General features: G+C 36.0%; 1 protein-coding gene across 3 annotated transcripts in view; it reads right to left on the reverse strand.

Annotated features, from left to right (window-relative positions):
• LOC138694903 (apoptosis-resistant E3 ubiquitin protein ligase 1) overlaps window positions 1-22,201 on the reverse strand; it is a 323,573-nt gene that overhangs the window by 40,950 nt on the left and 260,422 nt on the right. For 2 of the 3 annotated variants that reach the window (XM_069819086.1, XM_069819088.1), the window contains exons 7-9: window positions 10,060-10,273; window positions 6,947-7,158; window positions 2,185-2,341 (exon numbers count right to left, since the gene is read on the reverse strand). In XM_069819086.1, coding sequence (XP_069675187.1) covers window positions 2,185-2,341; window positions 6,947-7,158; window positions 10,060-10,273 — 583 coding nt within the window. The remainder of the gene's footprint in view (window positions 1-2,184; window positions 2,342-6,946; window positions 7,159-10,059; window positions 10,274-22,201) is intronic. The other variant, XM_069819087.1, reaches the window with a different exon arrangement.

A 22,201-nucleotide genomic window follows, 5' to 3' on the forward strand; every position in this document is an offset into this window, starting at 1 on the left:
TTAGAAATTTTTAGTGGGTGTAGTAAGAAGTCGTGTGTTGCATTATTATTATAAGTCTGAATTCTTTCCTCTCATCACGTTATCAACTGTCCGTTATATTACTGGTGTTTTATAGTACAAAATATATAATTACGTGAACTCAGAAATTAGTATACCAACTTGTGGGAAGTGAGAGCGAGTTATTATACACTTGGACGCGCATTTCTGCTAACCTGAAACGAACACTTAATAATAATAATAAACGTTTTCATAATTCTTACCAACAACTTCTGGTGTGCGCCTACATCATTTCAACTTACGAGCACGTCTCCCAAACCCCATGTCCCGACCGATTTGCAGCTGACCTGGGAACCTCATCCTCTACCGGAGTAATCTCGAGGAGGCTGGCGCCCAAATTAATCAGTGTACATAGTTAATTATTTACATCGACGTGCCATCCTCGAGATACTTTCCATATTTCGGAGCTGGCAGCCGAGGGCGACGACGACCAACAACAACGACGGCGACCCGCATCAAAGCTGCTAACATCTCTACACCAGTTTGTGTAGAAAGTAATTTCATATTTATACCTAAAATGGAGACGATAATTCTACAGGGAAATTGTTACCATTTTTATGTCAGTGTACTTGAAAGCAGAAAAGAAATGTATGTATGTATTCACACTGCAAATGGGTAAATACCCGGTGGCAGTGGTAACTAATTACACTCAATAATGATAATAATAATAAAATACAGTCATAATATTAGTAATAAAATAATAATAGCAATATATAATCATATTAACAAGGAGCACCCTAAATTAAATGAATCACTTAATATAAAATAATTAATTAAAGTAAATCTAATTTATATCTTAACCCTAAGTTAGAACTTAAAACCACGAGTATACTGGGTGTTCATTTCAAAGTGGGTCATGACGTCACTGTTGGTGAGTCAGCGATTTGAAGCGAGTTTCAGTTTATGTCAGAGAAGTTGCCTATTAATCAGGCATTCAATCTGAAGTTGAGAACGTGTACGGTATAACTTGAACGTCGTAGCAACAGATGGCGGTCTGTACGGTCTGTGTGCTACCATAACCTCTTTCGAACTGTGTTCTGCGCGGGCAAGTCGTACGCAGGATATTTCTTATCATCGATTGCGTACCGCAACATTCCACAACACAAATGAAATGCTCTGTGTCCATGTTGATCGTCGAAGTTAATGTCAACAAATACGTAAGTGATCGTCTTAACCCTCTCCCCATATCCCGACAGTAAGGAAAAAAACTCACCTCAGTACCGGTACGTGTTTCCAAACAGTTCACATTCCTGCCACTACCGGTGTTAGGGTACGTATCAGTAAGTACTCTTCTGAATGAACGCCGTACTTGCTAGGCAACTTCTCTGGCACATAGGTAATACGCCTCTGAGGAAATGTAGGAAGATTGAATTCTCTAGGCTCATCGGCTAGCCATATGACGACATACAACGAGCCATGACACACTTTGAACTGAACACGCAGTATATGACATATGTTCAAACTTGCACAAGTACCTTTCAGCACTACACTCATTTCGCTATCAATTCACTCACTGCACTGGAACTAAGACACATTTTACTGACACTATCCTGATTTCACTAACACTTCGAAAACATTTCTCTGTTCAAATACTTTGCACTACCACTGTAAACAATAGAACTTCACTGACACAAACACACTTCACTGTCACAACCCATTTCACAGACACAACACACTTCTTCACTGATACAACATTTCAAATAACAAAACATCAATTGCACCCTTATTATTCCGTAGAATTGTACTTACTATACTAACCTCAAATCGCAAGCCTAGACCCCATTACAAGCAATTTAGGACGATCACTATAACTCACACCCATTCACTATAAATATATTTTTCTGCCACTATAACTCTCAGAATTTACTTATAAGCTCACTGCACTTTCACTACAACACACTGTACACCCAATATATGGGTAAATCACTGGAGATTCACAATGTTTCTCTGCTTACTCACTATACTGGTAGGTAGGCTTTTGGAGACAGCTGCAAGGTTTATGCATGAATATGTCGCAGACAGAATTATAAACTCGTATAACATAATAAGTAATAAGTACCGGTACATAAAAACGTTCATATTACATTATATTAAAAATTGAAGTCCAGAGTTGGAACTCGACTGTACCTATGTTTTTGAGCAGGAAGTGTATGAATGTTGCAGCTATGACATTTCTGTCCTTGGCTATAAGCTCCACTTTGGGCTGGCAGCCATCATCCACGATGAAAGAGGGGTGATTGTGTTGGTTATTGTTGTTGTTATTGCTGCTGCTTTGGAAATGAAACTGCAACATACAGAAACACAGCTACAGTAATTTAGTTAAACTTAAAGATGATCTACTTAAGTTTTTAAGCTAACTGTAACTACATTGGGAAAGATATCACTAAAGTAGAGTCCAAATCTCCTGACGTTTCGCGAGAGCCAATAATGTGCAAGCGCGATGTTGTCAAACCTACAGAGCAGGTGATGCATGCTCTGGTGGGAGAGATGGGTGGCTGGTGTTGAAAACAGGTTCCATTCTCAATAACAAAACAGTGCAATGCAATAATCTTCTTCTTCTTCCCTTCAAGTATTAGGCCAAATGGCCTGTTACGATCTCACAGTGGAATTTTCAATCCAGCGCTTCTTTGGACGACCGAGAGATCTCTTCCTGTTTGGACGATAGTGGAGCATGACTTTCGGGAGTTCTATCTCTATGCATGCGATGCAGATCATTTATCCAGTTGTTCTGATAATGTTTTACGTGATTAATTACAGGTTCTAGTTGTAATTCTTCCATTACATCTTCATTGCATTTGTGATCCCATTTCGTATATCCCGCTGTATATCTCATAAATTTAATTTCATTAGCCGTTATTCTGCTTTCGTCTTTCTTCCTCAATGTCCATGCCTCACTGCCGTAACAAAGTACAAGTCTCACCAAGGTCTTGTATAGGCGAATTCGAGTATGCCTTTGTACTAGGGAAGGTTTCATAATGTTGTTAATTATTCCCATTGTTTTGGTGTATTTAGAAATTTTCTGTGAAATGTCTACTTCATCGAAAAAAAGATAATGTGTATCCGATATATGTAAAATAATTTATCCTTTCTAATATTTTTGAATCCAAACATATTTTGCTAGGCACAGGGTATTTTCCGCAGAAGGCAATAATTTTAGTTTTTTCTTTATTGATTTTCATATCATATTTAATTCCAATTCAATAGAATTATCAATCCGGTTCATCCGAGGCTTATTGTGAGATTTGAAAGCAGTTATGAAATTACTGCCCAATAATAAATAATATATTCATACAATAATAAATAATGCATGAAGAAATCATACTTTTAAAGTGACGTTTGCAATTCCAGGGGAAAAGCCAATGATATGTTTTCAAAGTCATTTAAGAGACGAAAAATTTCTTAGCACCTTGCGTTCCCGCTTATTGCACTTCTCTGCATACATGTCACACAGTTGATACATTTATTGAACACGCCTCGGCAGTTAGTTCTTGACACTTAGAAACGTTAAAACTTTTATGGTTTTCTTCAGACGAATGTTTTCTGAAGAAATTGTAGACATTAAATATGATTTTCCGAACTTTGCTACTATATCCATTGGATCTATTACTTTCACTAGCACTGCCCTTGCAGAATGGCATAATTGAGTCTGATATGCTTTGTCAGACCGACTGAATGATTTCTCTGTGAAGAAAGTGCGAAGAAAATCTTTATAATTCACAAATAAGAAGCAGGTATTTTGATTCCAGTAATTTATTGTTTTCTGAATTGTAACATTTCATTTAAAACTGACTTAAACTTAACATGACCTGTTTGCTGCTCATAAACTGTTTGTGGGAGTTGGGGGCGGCAAATTTTAGCACTGTCTGGGGGCGGCACTATATCTAAATCCGGCCCTGAACTCAACATGCCACATCGTTTGTTCTGAATTGCTCTCCTCAGTTTGGTTAGTGTCTGACAATACACGCCAAAGTTTATTGTTGTGCCTCGTTCCATCAAATTCACCAACGATACACCTTTCTTATCTCAAAAGACAGTTGCCATGAGCTTCTTGGTTGAAAATGTTTGGAGACATTTTTGTTGTTTCGTAGGGGAATTGGTGTAACCCTATGCCACTTACTGTCATTTTGTTTCGATGTTCACATACTGAACAATCTGCTCAAGAAACCCGTCACCTCCACTCTTGTAGCGCTGAAGGAATGTGCAGCTCCCATCCTCGTGGTTTTTTGGGCTCCAGACAGAACTTTCGGTACCCACCGAGCACCACTTCATACAGAATAGTCCGAGTGATTTGCGGAAAATGCTGAGAGAGTCCCTAAATTGTGACATGGCGAGTTTGTTTGACCACATCATCCACCTTTGCTACAAGTTCATCTTTCACAACAGACGGTCAACCACTTAGTTCTTCATCATGGATGTTAGTGTGTCCATCTCGGAATTCACGACACAACATCGAACAATACTGTCACTCATAATGTTTCTGTATACTACAGTAACCTCACGATGAATTGCAGCTCCATTAATTGTTTTGCCCACAGAAACCGTATTACTGCATGGATCTCACACTTGACGGGCGCTTCAATTACTGCATACATTTCAAACGCCTTGTCTTGGTAAAAGAAACGGTCGAATACAACCTCACAAAGACACTGTTGGGAACGTACTGAACCAAGCTACATAGCCTAGCAGAACAAAGATGACGCTGCTACAGCCACTCTTGCGTTGACAGATGAGACCGGAACTAACTTTCCGAATCACCCTTGTATTCTCAAATTTTGTGAAATTTTTTATGAACAAAGTAGCTGTGAGCAGTTTTCTCCAAATTGTAAGGTTTACCCTGTCATTGTTGTTCTAACCTTAATCCGTTATAGCTGTAAGTTATCATTATTTAATCATCTCTGCAGTTGAAAAGAGATTTTAAATAAAATTGGCATTCGATATTGTGCCGTTTATATTTCGGCACATTTTTCTTTTCCTTTCTATTTCTTTTACATTTTTCTATCTTTATATTTTTCTCTGTTAGTTTTAATTATTCTAACTCTTCATAGATGGCTTGTAGTTTTTTTCTTTCTGATCTAGTTCTTCTTACTTCTCGTAGATGGCTTTCCTCTCAACTTTATTTTTTTTTATGCTCTGTTTCTGTTCCTATAACCTGTAATGAGTTGAGACCGAGGGAGCAGTAATTATTTAGTCGGGGGAGCAGTCATTATTTTATAATAGCGCTTGCTGATTGGTCAAGATGGTGGCGTGATTTAAATTTGGTCTGTGAAGAGAGTTTCATTTCGATAATAGCGTTAGTCTAGTGGTAGGACTCGTGGAGGTTGGCTGTGTGACAGGGTACGAGCTGCTATGTAGGCCGGGGATCGAACTGGGTTCGATAAGTTTACCAGGAGCTGTATAGTACTCGGTGTTGTGGGAATCTGTCAGTGTATAGCAGAAGATATGAGTCTGGTGGTAGGACTTGTGAAGGTTGGATGTGTGCCGGCAAGTGAGGATGTTGTGTAGGGTACAAGCTGCTACGTAGGCCGGGGATCGAACCGGGTTCGATAAGTCTACCAGAAGCTGTATAGTACTCGGTGTGTGGGAACCTGCGAGTGCATTGCAGAAGATATTCGGGTGGAATTGAGTGGCGAGTTTTGGGATGTACTTATTAGCTTGAGCTGCTTTCATTTTCCTGACTGACTTGCATTCATTCAACTCTGGTCAAATACTGGTCGGTATTTGTATTTCTGTGGATCGTTTTTCTAGCTGTGATATAACTAAAAGCCTACCTCAATATACTATCAGTTCAGTGAGTTGGTTTTGGCTTATGTTTAATTTAGTTATTGCAGTAGAACGAATTTAAAGAGTATGGAATTCACAATGAAGGCACCCATTGTTGTGTGACGTTTGAGGGGTGACTAATTTGTATGTAACGGCTATGTGTGTGCTGAGTGATGGTTATGTCAAGATTGTATGACAAGATGGATGCCAGCGTGGGGAAGTATCTACCTATGTAAGGTAATTAGCTGGATTTGGTCTACGCTACACTGTTAGCAAAATATTTTCTGTGCTACGAATTTATTTGCTTTTTCTAATAAATAGTTGTGTTTTACATAGTGAGTGTGTGTTATCACTTGACTACCTCGACACGCAGATTAGCATCCTGATCATAACGATTCATGGCAGGGTTAGTTCATTATTTAATTGTCTTGTTTTCCAACTAACAAGTTTAGACGATTAGATAGAATAGAAAGGCCGAGAGTGCCTCAATACCAGTAATGATTCCATAAATTATTCCTTGTTGGTGAAATGGCACTATAAGATTATATTTTTCCTCTCATTTTATTTCACCTCATTCATCCATGTAGTGTAAATTATAAATGTTATGTTTTATTTAACGATGCTCGCAACTGCTGAGGTTATATCAGCATCACCGATATGCCGGAATTTTTGTCCCACAGGAGTTCCTTTAAATGCCAGTAAATCTACAGACATGAGCCTGTCGCATTTAAGCATACTTAAATACCATCGACCTGGCCCAGGATCGAACCCGCAACCTCGGGCATAGAAGGCCAGCGCTATACCAACTGAGCCAACCAGGCAGACTGTAAATTATATCTATCATATATTGTACTTATAAAAAAAGAATACTTTCAATATAAGATTTAATTAATCAATGTCATATAAATATTATAATAATGTATTTAACATACCTACCTCAGGTATGTTAGGGTTGTGTGAAATTGGAGTACAGTAAATAATATAGACACACTATTGTTTTTAGAAACAAAGAGGCATACGAATTTGTCAAATTAAATTTCATCTGAAACAAATGCGATTAGGTATATTTACAAAGGTATAAAGTTATTTCACACATTAACATAAAACATTTTACTTCTACAGTGCTCACCTTTGTGGAAGGGCACAAGCGAAATGTGACGAGTCTTTTTGGTATGAATTTGAGCAGGAACTCTTTCACAGTGAGCTGCTTCGGCGAGACATAACAAAACACTTTCTTCGGTTTGGAGAGACGTTCACCCTGCAGGCTCACCAGTCTTGCTTCGTAGCAGATGTTGTGGTTCTTTGACGCAACATTTTTGTGTACTAGTGCTGCATCACTTGCTGTAAACAACCAGGAAACAAAATGTTAACACAGGGGAAAAAAATCTTTCCAGTACTCCCTGCCTAGGATCGGAAGTACTACAGAACTGCAGTTAACAAGTGGAACAGGAGGGAACATTCTTCGATTTTGTAAAAGCACTTCTCCACTTTGTATCGTAATATACTATTACTCTCGTGTGCTATACAATATCTTATCCGTTACTGCTATCCAAATTTCATTACTGGTATCTAAATTGTTCAGTTTCTGTCAGATGCGTTTCCAATTCACTGTGGGCTAAAGCAAGGAGATGCACTATCACCTCTACTTTTTAACTTTGCTCTAGAGTATGCCATTAGGAAAGTCCAGGATAACAGAGAGGGTTTGGAATTGAACGGGTTACATCAGCTGCTTGTCTATGCGGTTGACGTGAATATGTTAGGAGAAAATCCACAAACGATTAGGGAAAACACGGGAATTTTACTGGAAGCAAGTAAAGAGATAGGTTTGGAAGTAAATCCCGAAAAGACTAAGTATATGATTATGACTCGTGACGGTAATATTGTACAAAATGGAAATATAAAAATTGGAAATTTATCTTTTGAAGAGATGGACAAATTCAAATATCTTGGAGCAACAGTAACAAATATAAATGATACTCGGGAGGAAATTAAACACAGAATAAATATGGGAAATGCCTCTTATTATTCGGTTGAGAAGTTTTATCATCCAGTCTGCTGTCAAAAAATCTGAAAGTTAGAATTTATAAAACAGTTATATTACCAGTTGTTCTTTATGGTTGTGAAATTTGGACTCTCACTTTGAGAGAGGAACATAGGTTAAGGGTGTTTGAGAATAAGGTGCTTAGGAAAATATTTGGGGCTAAGAGGGATGAAGTTACAGGAGAATGGAGAAAGTTACACAACGCAGAACTGCACGCATTGTATTCTTCACCTGACATAATTAGGAACATTAAATCCAGACGTTTGAGATCGACAGGGCATGTAGCACGTATGGCCGAATCCAGAAATGCATATAGAGTGTTAGTTGGGAGGCCGGAGGGAAAAAGACCTTTAGAGAGGCCAAGACGTAGATGGGAAGATAATATTAAAATGGATTTAAGGGAGGTGGGATATGATGATAGAGACTGGATTAATCTTGCTCAGGATAGGGACCAATGGCGGGCTTATGTCAGGGCGGCAATGAACCTCCGGGTTCCTTAAAAGCCAGTAAGTAAGTAAGTAAGGTATCTAAATTGTACGCCTTTTCTTTGTAATGTGTTGTTTGTGAAATTTTTAATTCGGTGTTGTGAATAAAGCCATTCTTACAACTTTTCGAAACAGGCATCAAGCACTTCTTTCTATCCCTCATCATAGAACGTCTTTATACTCATCCTCCTACACTATAGAGATACAACGTCTCTGGAATTCGTTACCTAATGACGTCAGGGACTGCCGGACTTTATCACAATTCAAAATTAAATTGGAAAATTTTGTCTTATTTAATACTTTTTAGGTATTGCTAGAAGTGTTGATTTGTGTTTTTTACTCTAGATTTTAAAATCACAAGTTTCTTGTTTATGTTAGTTAATTAGTTAGGATACAATTAATTATACTTAATCACTAATTTAAGTTTGTGTGAATGCAACCTGTATATATTTTTGTGTGACTTTACTTTGTTTATAGCGGTTTTTTTCCCCCTTTTTATTTCTGTTATTGTATTTGTATTTTTGATGGTGGTGTGGAAGAGAAGGCCTGATGGCCTTAACTACAAAAGAATAAATAAATAAATAAATAAATAAATAAATAAACAAATAAACAAACAAACAAACAAACCAACAAACAAATAAATAAATACATAAATACATAAATAAATACATAAATAAATAAATAAATAAATACATAAATAAATAAATAAATAAGTAAATAAATAAAGAAATAAACAAACAAACAAACCAACAAACAAATAAATAAATAAATACATAAATAAATACATAAATAAATAAATAAATAAACAAACAAACAAACAAATAAATAAATAAATACATACATAAATACATAAATAAATAAATAAATAAACAAACAAACAAATAAATAAATACATACATAAATACATAAATAAATACATAAATAAATAAATACATAAATAAATAAATAAACAAACAAACAAACCAACAAACAAACAAACAAATAAATAAATACATAAATAAATAAATAACCAAACAAACAAACAAACAAATAAATAAATACATACATAAATACATAACTTAACTTAACTTAACTACACCAGAATAAATAAATAAATAAATAAATAAATAAACAAATAAACAAACAAACAAACCAACAAACAAATAAATAAATACATACATAAATACATAAATAAATACATAAATAAATACATAAATAAATAAATAAATACATAAATAAATAAATAAATAAGTAAATAAATAAACAAATAAACAAACAAACAAACCAACAAACAAATAAATAAATACATAAATAAATAAATAAATACATAAATAAATAAATAAACAAACAAACAAATAAATAAATACATACATAAATACATAAATAAATAAATAAATAAATAAATAAATAAATAAACAAACAAATAAATACATACATAAATACATAAATAAATAAATAAACAAACAAACAAACAAACAAATAAATAAATAAATACATAAATAAATAAATAACCAAACAAACAAATAAATAAATAAATACATAAATAAATAAATAAATAAATACATAAATAAATACATATATACATAAATAAATAAATAAATAAATTGTTTAGATTGCTAAGAACAGTGAAATAAAGACCAGTTTAGATACCAATTATGGATAAAAGAAGTTATACTGTACTGTGTAAATGAAGCAAAAGTTAATGTGTAAGCAATGGAAAGCTAACGCAGGACTCACCACTGAGCACGATGATATCGAAGTCCCCATTATGCAGCTCTATGCCCCTGTAGGAGACAGTAGCATGAAAGCAGCCTTCTGAGGGGAATCGCACCTGCAGGCTGATGCGATGGCTAGTCTCCTCGTAGTCGAGCACCACCGAGCACTGCACAGGTTCAGAGCTGCCAATCTGTGAACCGAGCCATCGTGCAGCAATGGTGCAGCAGATCGTCCACTGCGTGCGACATCATGTTGGACAAAAAATATCTAAACTAGGGTTAAAGAGCCACAATATCAACCATGCAATGTCACTACCAACATTCTAATTCAATTATAGCAGTGATTCCCAATCTTTTTGATGCAAAGCCTCATTTTTAAATTTAAAATATTTCACAGCATATTTCACCTTCCGTTAAAACAAAATGAAAATGAATTTCACTACTATTAAGCAAGAGAGTAAGTTCTTAGCTGAATGGGATGCATGTCTGAAGTCTGATTCGTTAATATGTCACAGATCTGAATTATCTTCAAAGACTCAGTTATATTACTGATAAATATACGTGGGGTGTAACTTTAATAGTGGCAACATTGCTGTAAAAGCGAAACGAGACGGAGTTAATTGTTGTCACTTCTACTACATGTTAGTCTATGTCTGCCCTCTTCCCCCCCCCCCTAAAAGGACTCTTCCGTCCGAATCACAGCGCATGCGCTGTGGAGAGTTGAAGTTAGTCTCCTGTTAGTTACAGCTCTAAGCGGTTGTGTTTCGCCATGTTTACAAAGCAGGAACAGCGATCTTGGCTGAATGTTAATGCACAGTATTTCCGTCATTTTTTTTAGCATAATCTGAGACCAGCGTTGCGAAGAAAGCACCCACACATTTTGCAGAACCCTCCCATAATTTTGCAGGATAACGTAGGGGAGCACACTGCATAGCCTGTAGCTGATTTGTACTGTCGCTGGGGGTGGGAAGTGCTTTTCCATCCACCACATTCACCGGACTTAAGCTCCTGTGATTATGACTTAATACCAAAGATGAAGGAACCACTACGTGATGTTCGATTCCCGACTGTTCCCGATATTCTGCAGGCAGTAGGGCGGTCCATCAGAAACATCAACAGAACAGGAGCTGCTTCAGGGATACTACGACTTCCACATTGCTGGCAACGAGTTGTAGACAATGCTGGTTACTATATTGAAGGACTCTAGAAGTTTCACAGATGTATCACTTGTATATTCGTAATAAATAAATAGTTGTCATTATTAAAGTTACAACCTGTGTACAAAGAAAATTATATATAGCATAGCTATGCAATGAAGCTGTAAACAGTTAGCAATAAAAATATGGAAAAAATAACAGTAACATTCAGTTAAATTTTTATTAGATTGTGACTGAAGGATTTAACATGCTATTAAAAGTAATCAATGTCAGTATTCTCTAATAGAGTTTCACTTCATTATCCTACAGATAGATACAGTGCTTCTGGGCCATATGTCCACGATGATTGACTGGCTGTGTGCCTGGTGGGAGGCTGCGCTTCTGGGAGGCTGTGCTTCTGCCGCTAAGATGACATGTATGCTGACGCAGCTAGTCAAGACCATTCCCATTCATTTCAACACTACGACGTCTATAATTAAAGCAGTCTATCTATAACTTGGCCTGTAGCAGTATTCGTTTAGCTAAGATGGAGAACAGATCACTTCGTCACGCTAAACAAATATGTTGTTGTTGTTGTTTTCTAATGCCAGGCGTTTGACAATAAAGTCATTTGACCTCTTGCACTTCAATATTTTTCAAAGATATTATCATGGCCAGCCACTGAAGCACAGATTTTGAGGTGTTCCGAATCCATTTCTTGGTTTGAGTTGCACAATGGGCAGTTAGGGGACTGATATATTTCAATTCTATGCAGGTGTTTGGCCAAACAATGATGGCCTGTTGCCAATCTAAATGCAGCTACAGACGATTTTCGTGGTAAATCGGGAATTAACTGTGGATTATGATGCAGAGAGTTCCATTTTTTCCCTTGAGATTGTGTTATCAAATTTTGTTTGTTGAAGTCTAAGTATGTTAAACAAATATTCATTAACCCTTAAATTGGCAAAACTTCATTTCTCACACTAGTTTATTAAATCGCCATGTATTGTGGGTCCCTATCACCACGGCATGGCGCGTCCTCAGGTTGCGGATAGAGGAGACGGCCTCCGGATATGGAGGGTAGCTGCGAATATATTGAATAAGCAGTCGTGGACAGCCGATAAGGGGTGGTCCTCCAGCTTGGGGGTTGGGCGAAGGGCTAACAACCCATCACTGTAAAAAACAGCTTGTTACGTATCCCTATAATAAGCCTCGGAATAGGACTGATTCTCTGGCACGACCACAGCAAAGGAATAAGGATTTGAGATTTGGCACTTGGAACGTAACTAGTCTTTATAGAACAGGAGGGGTAACATTAGTAGCAAAAGAACTAGCTAGATATAGAATAGACTTCGTAGGAGTACAAGAGGTTAGGTTAGATGGGAATGGCATATCACAAATAGGAGATTACTTGTTGTATTATGGGGAAGGAAACAATAATCACCAATTAGGAACAGGATTCTTTGTTCATAAAAGAATAAAATCAGCAGTAAAAAGGTCGAATTTATCAGTGACAGGTTATCATATTTAGTACTTAAGGGTAGATGGTGCGACATCATAGTTATAAATGCTCACGCCCCTACAGAAGAGAAAGACGACCATATAAAGAATAGCTTCTATGAGGAATTGGAACATACTTTTGATCAGTTCCCTAGATATCACATGAAAATTTTATTGGGGGATTTCAATGCTAAAGTAGGACGGGAGGATATTTTTAGACCAACTATTGGAAAAGAGAGCCTACACGCAATTAGTAGTGACAATGGAGTTAGATTAGTCAACTTTGCCACATCGAAAAATTTAATTGTCAAAAGTACAACATCCCCCCATAAGGATATACATAAATATACTTGGACTTCTCCAGATGGATTGACACACAACCAAATAGATCACATCTTGATAGATAAACGGAGACATACTAGTATAGTAGATATTCGAACTTTCAGGGGTGCAGACTGTAATTCTGACCATTATTTGGTGATTGGAGAATTAAGAGAAAGATTATCAGTAGCCAAGCGAGTAGAGCAACAAGTTAATATTACTAAATTCAATATTTTGAAATTAAAGGACGAGGAAGCTAAGCAAAATTATCAGGTCGAAATTTCGAATAGGTTTGCCACTTTAGAAAGTTCCGACGAAGTTGAGAAAGAATTAGATGTTAATAGCGTGTGGGAAAATATCAGAGATAGTATCAAAATTGCAGCTGAGCAGAGCATAGGTTATTATGAAACTAAGAAAAAGAAACCGTGGTTTGATGAAGATTGTTGCATGGTAGTAGAAAGAAGGAAACAGGCAAAATTGAAATTCTTACAGGATCCAGTTGAGGAGAAGAGAGATAATTATTTCAATGAAAGACGGGAAGCAAGTCGTACACTTAGGAATAAAAAGAGAGGTTACTTGAAGGAAAAACTGAATGAGGTAGAAACAAATAGTAAGAATAAAAACATTCGAGATTTATATAAGGGTATGAAGGAATTTAAGAACGGATATCAGCCAAGGGTAAACGTGATCAAGGATGAGAATGGTGACTTGCTTGCAGACTCTCCATCAATCCTAAACATATGGAAAAACTATTTTGCGCAACTACTAAATGTACATAGGCCAAATAGAAATGATCGGGACGAAATTGAAATACAAACTGCTGAGCCATTTATACCCGAACCCACGCTTTCAGAAGTCGAAATTGCGATAGAAAATCTGAAAAAGTACAAGTCTCCAGGTATCGATCAAATTCCAGCAGAATTAATACAAGAGGGTGGGAGTGCATTATATAGCGAAATTTATAAACTTGTACTTGCTATTTGGGAAAAGGAAATTGTACCAGAACAATGGAAGGAGTCCATAATTGTACCTATTTTTAAAAAGGGGGACAAAACCAACTGTGGTAACTTTCGAGGAATATCACTTTTGTTGACGTCGTACAAAATTTTGTCCAATATTCTTTTGAGAAGATTAACTCCGTATGTAGATGAAATTGTTGGGGATCATCAGTGCGGTTTTCGGCGTAATAGATCGACTATTGATCAGATTTTTTGTATTCGACAGATAATGGAGAAAAAATGGGAGTATAAGGGTACAGTACATCAGTTATTCATAGATTTCAAAAAGGCTTATGACTCGGTTAAGAGGGAAGTATTATATGATATTCTTATTGAATTTGGTATTCCCAAGAAACTAGTTCGATTAATTAAAATGTGTCTCAGTGAAACATACAGCAGAGTCCGTATAGGTCAGTTTCTATCTGATGCTTTTCCAATTCACTGCGGGCTAAAGCAAGGAGATGCACTATCACCTTTACTTTTTAACTTCGCTCTAGAATATGCCATTAGGAAAGTTCAGGATAACAGGCAGGGTTTGGAATTGAACGGGTTACATCAGCTTCTTGTCTATGCGGATGACGTGAATATGTTAGGAGAAAATACACAAACGATTAGGGAAAACGCGGAAATTTTACTTGAAGCAAGTAGAGCGATCGGTTTGGAAGTAAATACCGAAAAGACAAAGTATATGATTATGTCTCGTGACCAGAATATTGTACGAAATGGAAATATAAAAATTGGGAGATTTATCCTTCGAAGAGGTGGAAAAATTCAAATATCTTGGAGCAACAGTAACAAATATAAATGACACTCGGGAGGAAATTAAACGCAGAATAAATATGGGAAATGCGTGTTATTATTCGGTTGAGAAGCTCTTATCATCCAGTCTGCTGTCGAAAAATCTGAAAGTTAGAATTTATAAAACAGTTAAATTACCGGTTCTTCTGTATGGTTGTGAAACTTGGACTCTCACTCTGAGAGAGGAACATAGGTTTAGGGTGTTTGAGAATAAGGTGCTTAGGAAAATATTTGGGGCTAAGCGGGATGAAGTTACAGGAGAATGGAGAAAGTTACACAACACAGAACTGCACGCATTGTATTCTTCACCTGACATACTTAGGAACATTAAATCCAGACATTTGAGATGGGCAGGGCATGTAGCACGTATGGGCGAATCCAGAAATGCATATAGAGTGTTAGTTGGGAGACCGGAGGGAAAAAGACCTTTAGGGAGGCCGAGACGTAGATGGGAGGATAATATTAAAATGGATTTGAGGGAGGTGGGGTATGATGATAGAGACTGGATTAATCTTGCACAGGATAGGGACCGCTGGCGGGCTTATGTGAGGGCGGCAATGAACCTTCGGGTTCCTTAAAAGCCATTTGTAAGTAAGTAAGTAAGTTTATTAAATCGTGTTGGACTGTAAAGAAAACAACTATCGCAATATATATGTTGTGCAATATTATAATACTGGGAAATTTTAATTTTCCTACCATTTTTTCTATTGTTCTATTAAAATTATAGCATATAGCCTATTAACCTGTTGTATTCTATAGGATACATTGCCAATTTAAGGGTTAAGGGAATGTATTTACATATACATGACGTGAATGCTGACAATAACGGAACAAACAACACGTGTGCCAGAAAAAAGGCGAGGGGTGATAAAAAGAGAAACCAAGAGTCAGGAAGTGATAGGGAAGAAAGTAGTGTGAAGAATAAGGGTGCAAGTGTAAGTGGAAATCTAGTATGTGAAAGTGAAAGCGTGGGGGGGAAAAATAAAAGAGGAATAGAAGAAGAAATAAATAGAAAGGAAGACAAAGTCAGAAATAAAGCAGAGACGAACAGTAAAGAAAGGTCAGAATTTGCGACAGTTGAGGATTTAGCAGAGATATTTGATATGTGTAAAAAAAAAGTGGGGTTGTGATCAAAAAGTGCAAGTAAAGTGAAACTGGAAAAGATAGAGAAGTATAGGGGAGAGAGAAAGTGTATAAGCAGATGTGTAAAATAAAATATAAGTATTTATAAGAAGTGAGAATAGTGACAATGGATTAGGTGTAAGCAGAATAGTGTGAAAGTGAAAGTGAGCGCAAATAGAAATGAGTGAAAATAGTGAGAAAGGGTTTAGAGAAATGAACAAGTGTCAGCACAAAATTAGTACTAACATTTGAATGTTGGAACAGTAATTGAATAAAAGGTCAAAGAACAAATAGGCAGGTAATTCAATATGATAATTTATAGAGAAAAATTGAAATTGAGATTTTAGTGAATAGTAGTTAGAGGAAAAGGGGGGTGTGAAAGGAGTATATAATATTAGATATATTAGGATTAATGAACAAATAGAGAATAGCAAATGAAATGTAGGGAAATACTGAAGGGGAGATTGACCAAGTAATAAAAAAGGTACATAGCGGAACTGAGAGTATGTGTGTAGACGTGTACTGGAAATAATGTGTTATTGTAATAATATGTTAATGGTGGCACCGGATACAGAAATGTGAGGTACACCATTACATGTAAAGAAGTGCTGTGAAGAAATATATATCATATCATATCATATACAAGACGTACATAAAGAATAGAAAATTGTGTACTTCAACGAGGCGGAAATTCAGATGTAAATTTCCTGATAGGCTATATTAAGGTTATTTAATAGATTCAATCTGGACATACACCAAAAAAGATCTGAGCAGAATTAAAACCTAGAGATGAAAACCCTGCGAGTATTGTACAGAAGACATGAAGAGACAGGATACGAAACGACATAATCAGGGAAACTCTGAACGTTGAAAAATTAACAACACAATTACAAAATACAGACCTGTTACTAAATCTACGTATTACTCTGTGAAAAGATTTATTAAATCTACATACTTAGACTTCAATAAACAAAATTTGATAATACAATCTCAAGGGAAAAAATGGAACTCTCTGCATCATAATCCACAGTTAATTCCCGATTTACCACGAAAATCGTCTGTAGCTGCATTTAGATTGGCAACAGGCCATGATTGTTTGGCCAAACATCTGCATAGAATTGGAATATATCAGTCCCCTAACTGCCCATTGTGCAACTCAGACCAAGAGATGGATTCGGAACACCTCAAAATCTGTGCTTCAGTGGCTGGCCATGATTAATCTTTGAAAAGTATTGGAGTGCAAGAGGTCAAATGACTTTACTGTCAAACGCCTGGCATTAAAAAACAACAACAACAAAATATGAGATTACAATGGTTTATGTCCTTAACAGAATGGAAAGGGAAAGGCTGCCAAAGAGAATATTAAATTTAAAAGTGAAAAGAAGAAGGCCAATGGGAAGACCATGCAAAAGATGGATAGTCGAAATTCAAAAGAACTTAAAAGAATAGGGATTCAAGTGGGTGAAATAAACAGGAAAAAGCTTGGAAAGACAGAGACGAATGAAGGCATATTTGAAATCGACCTTCCGAAAGGAGGACATGATAAGAGAATGATGATGATGAATAGATTCAATGACACAGGTTCTGTAAATGACAGCAAAAGATGACAAAAGTGCCGTGTTCTTACGGAGGAAAAACTGAATGAAACTAGTATGGCATTAGAGTGTAGCCCACGCAAGTCTCTGAGATGATTAGCACAGCAGACAGGGATTTCTAAAGCATCTGCGGGAGCGGCAACAAAATTATTTAAACTAAAACCATACAGAATTCCATCACGTCATGAATTACAGCCCCAAGATTACAATCACAGGCTTCATTTTTGTAATTTGGGGTTAAAAAAAGTAAATAATGAAGAACTTGAATGACAATTTCTTGAGAAGGTGTGAAATATACATGCAAGAAAATGGACATCACATACAGCGTCTTCTGTGAGCAAGGTGAGCATCAAATGATAATGTGTTATGTATCTCTAAGTTTTAAGGAGTTAAGTTGCTTGAATATGCTTGCCATTTCAGTGGCGGAAGCGTGGTCTCTGTCAGGCACGCGGCCAATCAATCATTGCAGATATATGGCCCAGACACACTATAGGTAAACAGAAGATATGAAGTTACTTTTGAATATTGGATCACTTGCAAACTTAATTTATGGTGGCACAGACAGGTTTCCAAACTTCACGAAAATACATTTTACTCTAATTTCTTTTGTGTGAATGTATACAATTATTAGCATTGTACTGGCTAGAACGATCCTAAGATAAATGACTTAGAGGTTTATTCCCATACACTTCTCAAATGCGTCACTTTTTAACACGAAGAAAACACAGAACTTTATAATTATATTAAAAAACCAGACTTCAAATAGATAGGCAGTGCGTTTAACTAAAATATTCGTATCAAGTCCGATGTTTGCATTAAATGCCTCTAAACCTACGCTTTCAAGCACTAAGTATTTGAAAATAATAATAAAAATATTATATTTAATAAAAAAAATATGATGATAAGAAAGAAGATAGGTATATAAAGAATATGAATAGTATCACTTATAGTTCACATCTGCAAATTCTGCAGTTGTATTCTTGTAAACAATCTGTAGTTATATCGGTGGGGTTCATCTTGGAACCGTGGCAGGTGTGCGTATATTTATCATACCTTAATAGTGAAGGGGGCAGACCTGTTTGTCTTCACACAGCAAAGGGGAAAGTTACCCAACTCTGCCTGGTGACTTGTTGTGGTTCTAACCCTAATTGCATAACATGGTAATACAAAATTATGAAATAAAACTCAAAATATAAATACAGTTAAATTAGTAACACCAACTTAACAATAAACTGTCACACCTCACAACCAAAATGAGACATGCCTCATAAGTTGAGAAACACTGAGCCACATCACACTTACCAGCAGGAGGCATCCACAAACACAAGAATGGGAGAATTAATACATATTACAAGATGTATCATCTACAACACAATCAAAATGTGTTGCTTGCTTGCAGGTTGACAAGGGAAATAAAAGTTACCATTTTAACTGTTTATAATTGCAATGTGTACAGAAATAGAAAACATATTGCAAGGTACAAATACGTGTAGCCTATAGGCAACATCGTTGAAAGCAGGGATCAAATTTTGAAGGACATTCCGAGAAACTAGAATAAACATTATTAAAGTCTAAATAATGACAAGAAGAAATCTACTAAGAAACAAAGGATACAATGATTCAAACAAACATCAACCACTGGAAAATAACAACATTTTGATAAGTTTTCATAAACTTGTTGAATGCTTCACGAACAATAACAAAGAGTATAGTCGTCTATTTAATGCAATCACTTTTTACATCCAAGGCACAAATAGGAGATATTTCTATACTTAATTTCGTACCTACAACAATGACAATGATACTCATGTTTTAGATGATACACCCTGTAGAATGTAACACATAGATTTTACACAAAATAATTACATTATTTTAATTGATTAGGAGATTTTAAACAGTATTATGCATATCAGTATGTTAAAAACTGAAATAAATTTTAATTAATATCGTGTAATCACACAATAAAGGACGGAGAAGAATAGACAGGCAAAGGTAAAGTTATGCTTCAAGTACTGTGGAGGGTAAGAAGGTAGACTTCCCATGCTTATTTAATCTCGGAACTAGAAAGCGGGAGTAGAATGTGTAGATAAAACGTTAAAATGTTCCATGTACATCATTATGAAGATTATTTATCTTCATACAGACAGAAACCAGACTATAATGAATGATATTACTGCTTCCAAAAGATAGAACTACCAGTATAATCGTTTGCATTTCGTTCTGTATTCATTTGTATACTACATAAAATAATTCTAAGTTTTCAAAATTTAAGTTTAGTCACTGATTAACTTTATAACATCTTTACTGTGTTAACTTTTTAGGAAATTACTTGGCTGACTAGTTTCGAAGTGATATTCTCCATTGTCCAAAGCCTAATGAAGGTCCCGTGCTGTCTTCTGGTTTCCTGTTGTGGTGGGGTGTGTTCATGAGTGTGCCGAAAAGGGTGTGTGTTTTGAAATTGAGTTGAGTGATCAGCATATGCTGGAGGTGTGTTTTTGTATATTTGTAAATTTCATATTGTTCTAGCCATGTCGTCATCGTTAAATCCGTCTTTATCCGAGGCATCGTTGGTACTTCGAGCAATCTTGATCTCCACTTAAGTAGGTTGCTAACCTCGCTTAAGTGTGTTTTTCTGTAGGGATCTGCTCCCTTAGTCGAATGTCCCGGTTTTAAGGCGCCGAGATTTTGCCTTCACCCTCTCCCGCCTGCTACAACCGAAGTTGCATTGCTCAGGGGCCACACGGCCTTAGCCTTCTTGGACGCGGGAGTAGGAAATGCTGGCCGAGCTGACAATGTTGTGTCAGTTCATGTATTTATTTTTCCAAACGATATCTAAGAGAAGTAATTTGGAAAAATAAATATATGAACATAGAAAGCAAGATCAGAATATATAAAACGTGTATAAGGCCAGTATTAACATATGCAACTGAAACTCGAGCAGAAACAAAAAAAAAAACTGCAAAAATGATGACAACAACAGAAATGAGGACATTACAAAGTATAGCTGGCGTTACGTTATACTACAGGCAGACGAATGATGAGATTAGGGAAAAATGTGGAGTGCAGGACGTGACAAAATGGATCAAGACTAGAAGAAAAGGATGGCGGGACCATGTATTAAGGATGACAGAAGACCGACTCCCAAAAATCGCAATGAAAGGAAAGTTGGACACCCCAAGACCTTTGGGACGACCCCCTAAACGGTGGAAGGAAAGTTGGACATCAACATTGGATTAAGAGAGCAAAGTTGGAAAATACAGGATTTATCCTAAAACACGAGGAAGAAGAAGATATTGTTCTAGAGCAGTGGTTCCCAAAGTGTGCTCCGTGGATCCCTGGGGATCCGCAATTGGTAATATACATTTTGAAATAAATAACACGTAATACTACCGTTTTTCTCGACGCGATTGATCAGATCTCACCCTTGCATGAGCTGGCCTTCGAGCTGTTGTAAAAACACGACTTTCTTTTTTCAGTTAAGGAAGTCATTGAAAATTTTTGTCTGCTTGGCGAGGGTGGCGAGTTATTAGTTAGTTAGTTCTTATCTGCTTGATGAGTGTGAATGTTCGCAGTTTTTTCTCTCGAGACCAACAGTGTCAGAATAAATTGTTGTAAATGTGCTCAGGGACTTGATGCTTTAATTGTAAAATAAATTCGTGTACACATTAAAATAATATATTAAAAGTTATACAAAGGAACATTAGAACAATTGAAAAATGAAGAACAAACTACGAAATATCATTTTAAAAAATAAATTAATATGAATAATAATACATGATTACTTTATAGAACAATATCTTATTTTTTATCCTTCTTCTTTAGAAAATTAAAGAAAATAGTAAATTTCTAAAGGTACTATTGTTTTGTATTCAGAAAAAAATTTCGAGTTTCGAAACATGCTGAAATAGTTGGAAACCAAAAAATTTTTCTTCTGAAAACAGCTACTAAAGAGCCTAAAATGGAGGAGGAAGAGAGGCACAATGCACCATCTACGCCCTCTGAATATACCCTTGAATTCAAAGTCCTACAACTTTTAATCTTATTAAAGATGAAAATTAATTACTGTATAACTATAAGGGCGGAAGGAAAAACGTTTGATCTCATTCTACTCATTCAAATTCACACAAATTTAACGACCTATGGTTATGGATGGAATATCAATCTAGATTTAATGGTGCAGAACACGTACACAATAGGTTATAATTCTTTTGTTAGTGTTTTGAACATGCAATGATACCTCATTTTCCCAAGGCAATATTAAAATTTGAATTAAATTCATATTATAACAATAATGTCAAATTAAACGGTATAAGCATGGGAAATTCCAATGACAGTGCTTTAGATATATTAATTTACTAAAATACGATGCAAAATACTTAATTAACAAATAAGAAAAGAAAAGAAATGCAAGTGTATTATTTGCACTTATTAGGAAATGGGACAATTTTCTGTGCGATTAACACATTTATATATCCTTGCACAACCAAGAAAGTGGTGGAGATAACAGCTTTCAACCAGCGTTCAACCTAAAGTGGCCAGGAGGCCTAATCCAAGCAGTCGAAGCTGACGATGACATATTTTAAACAGACATTCACATGTTTCCTTATTAAAATTAGCAGTAACTGGCAGGAAAATATAATGAATTAAATACTATTATAGCCACAATCATGCCATGGTATGAAAGAAAAATTTCA

The sequence above is a fragment of the Periplaneta americana genome, chromosome 2 (genome assembly GCF_040183065.1).
Source record: "Periplaneta americana isolate PAMFEO1 chromosome 2, P.americana_PAMFEO1_priV1, whole genome shotgun sequence".
NCBI classification, from domain to species: Eukaryota; Metazoa; Arthropoda; class Insecta; order Blattodea; family Blattidae; genus Periplaneta; species Periplaneta americana.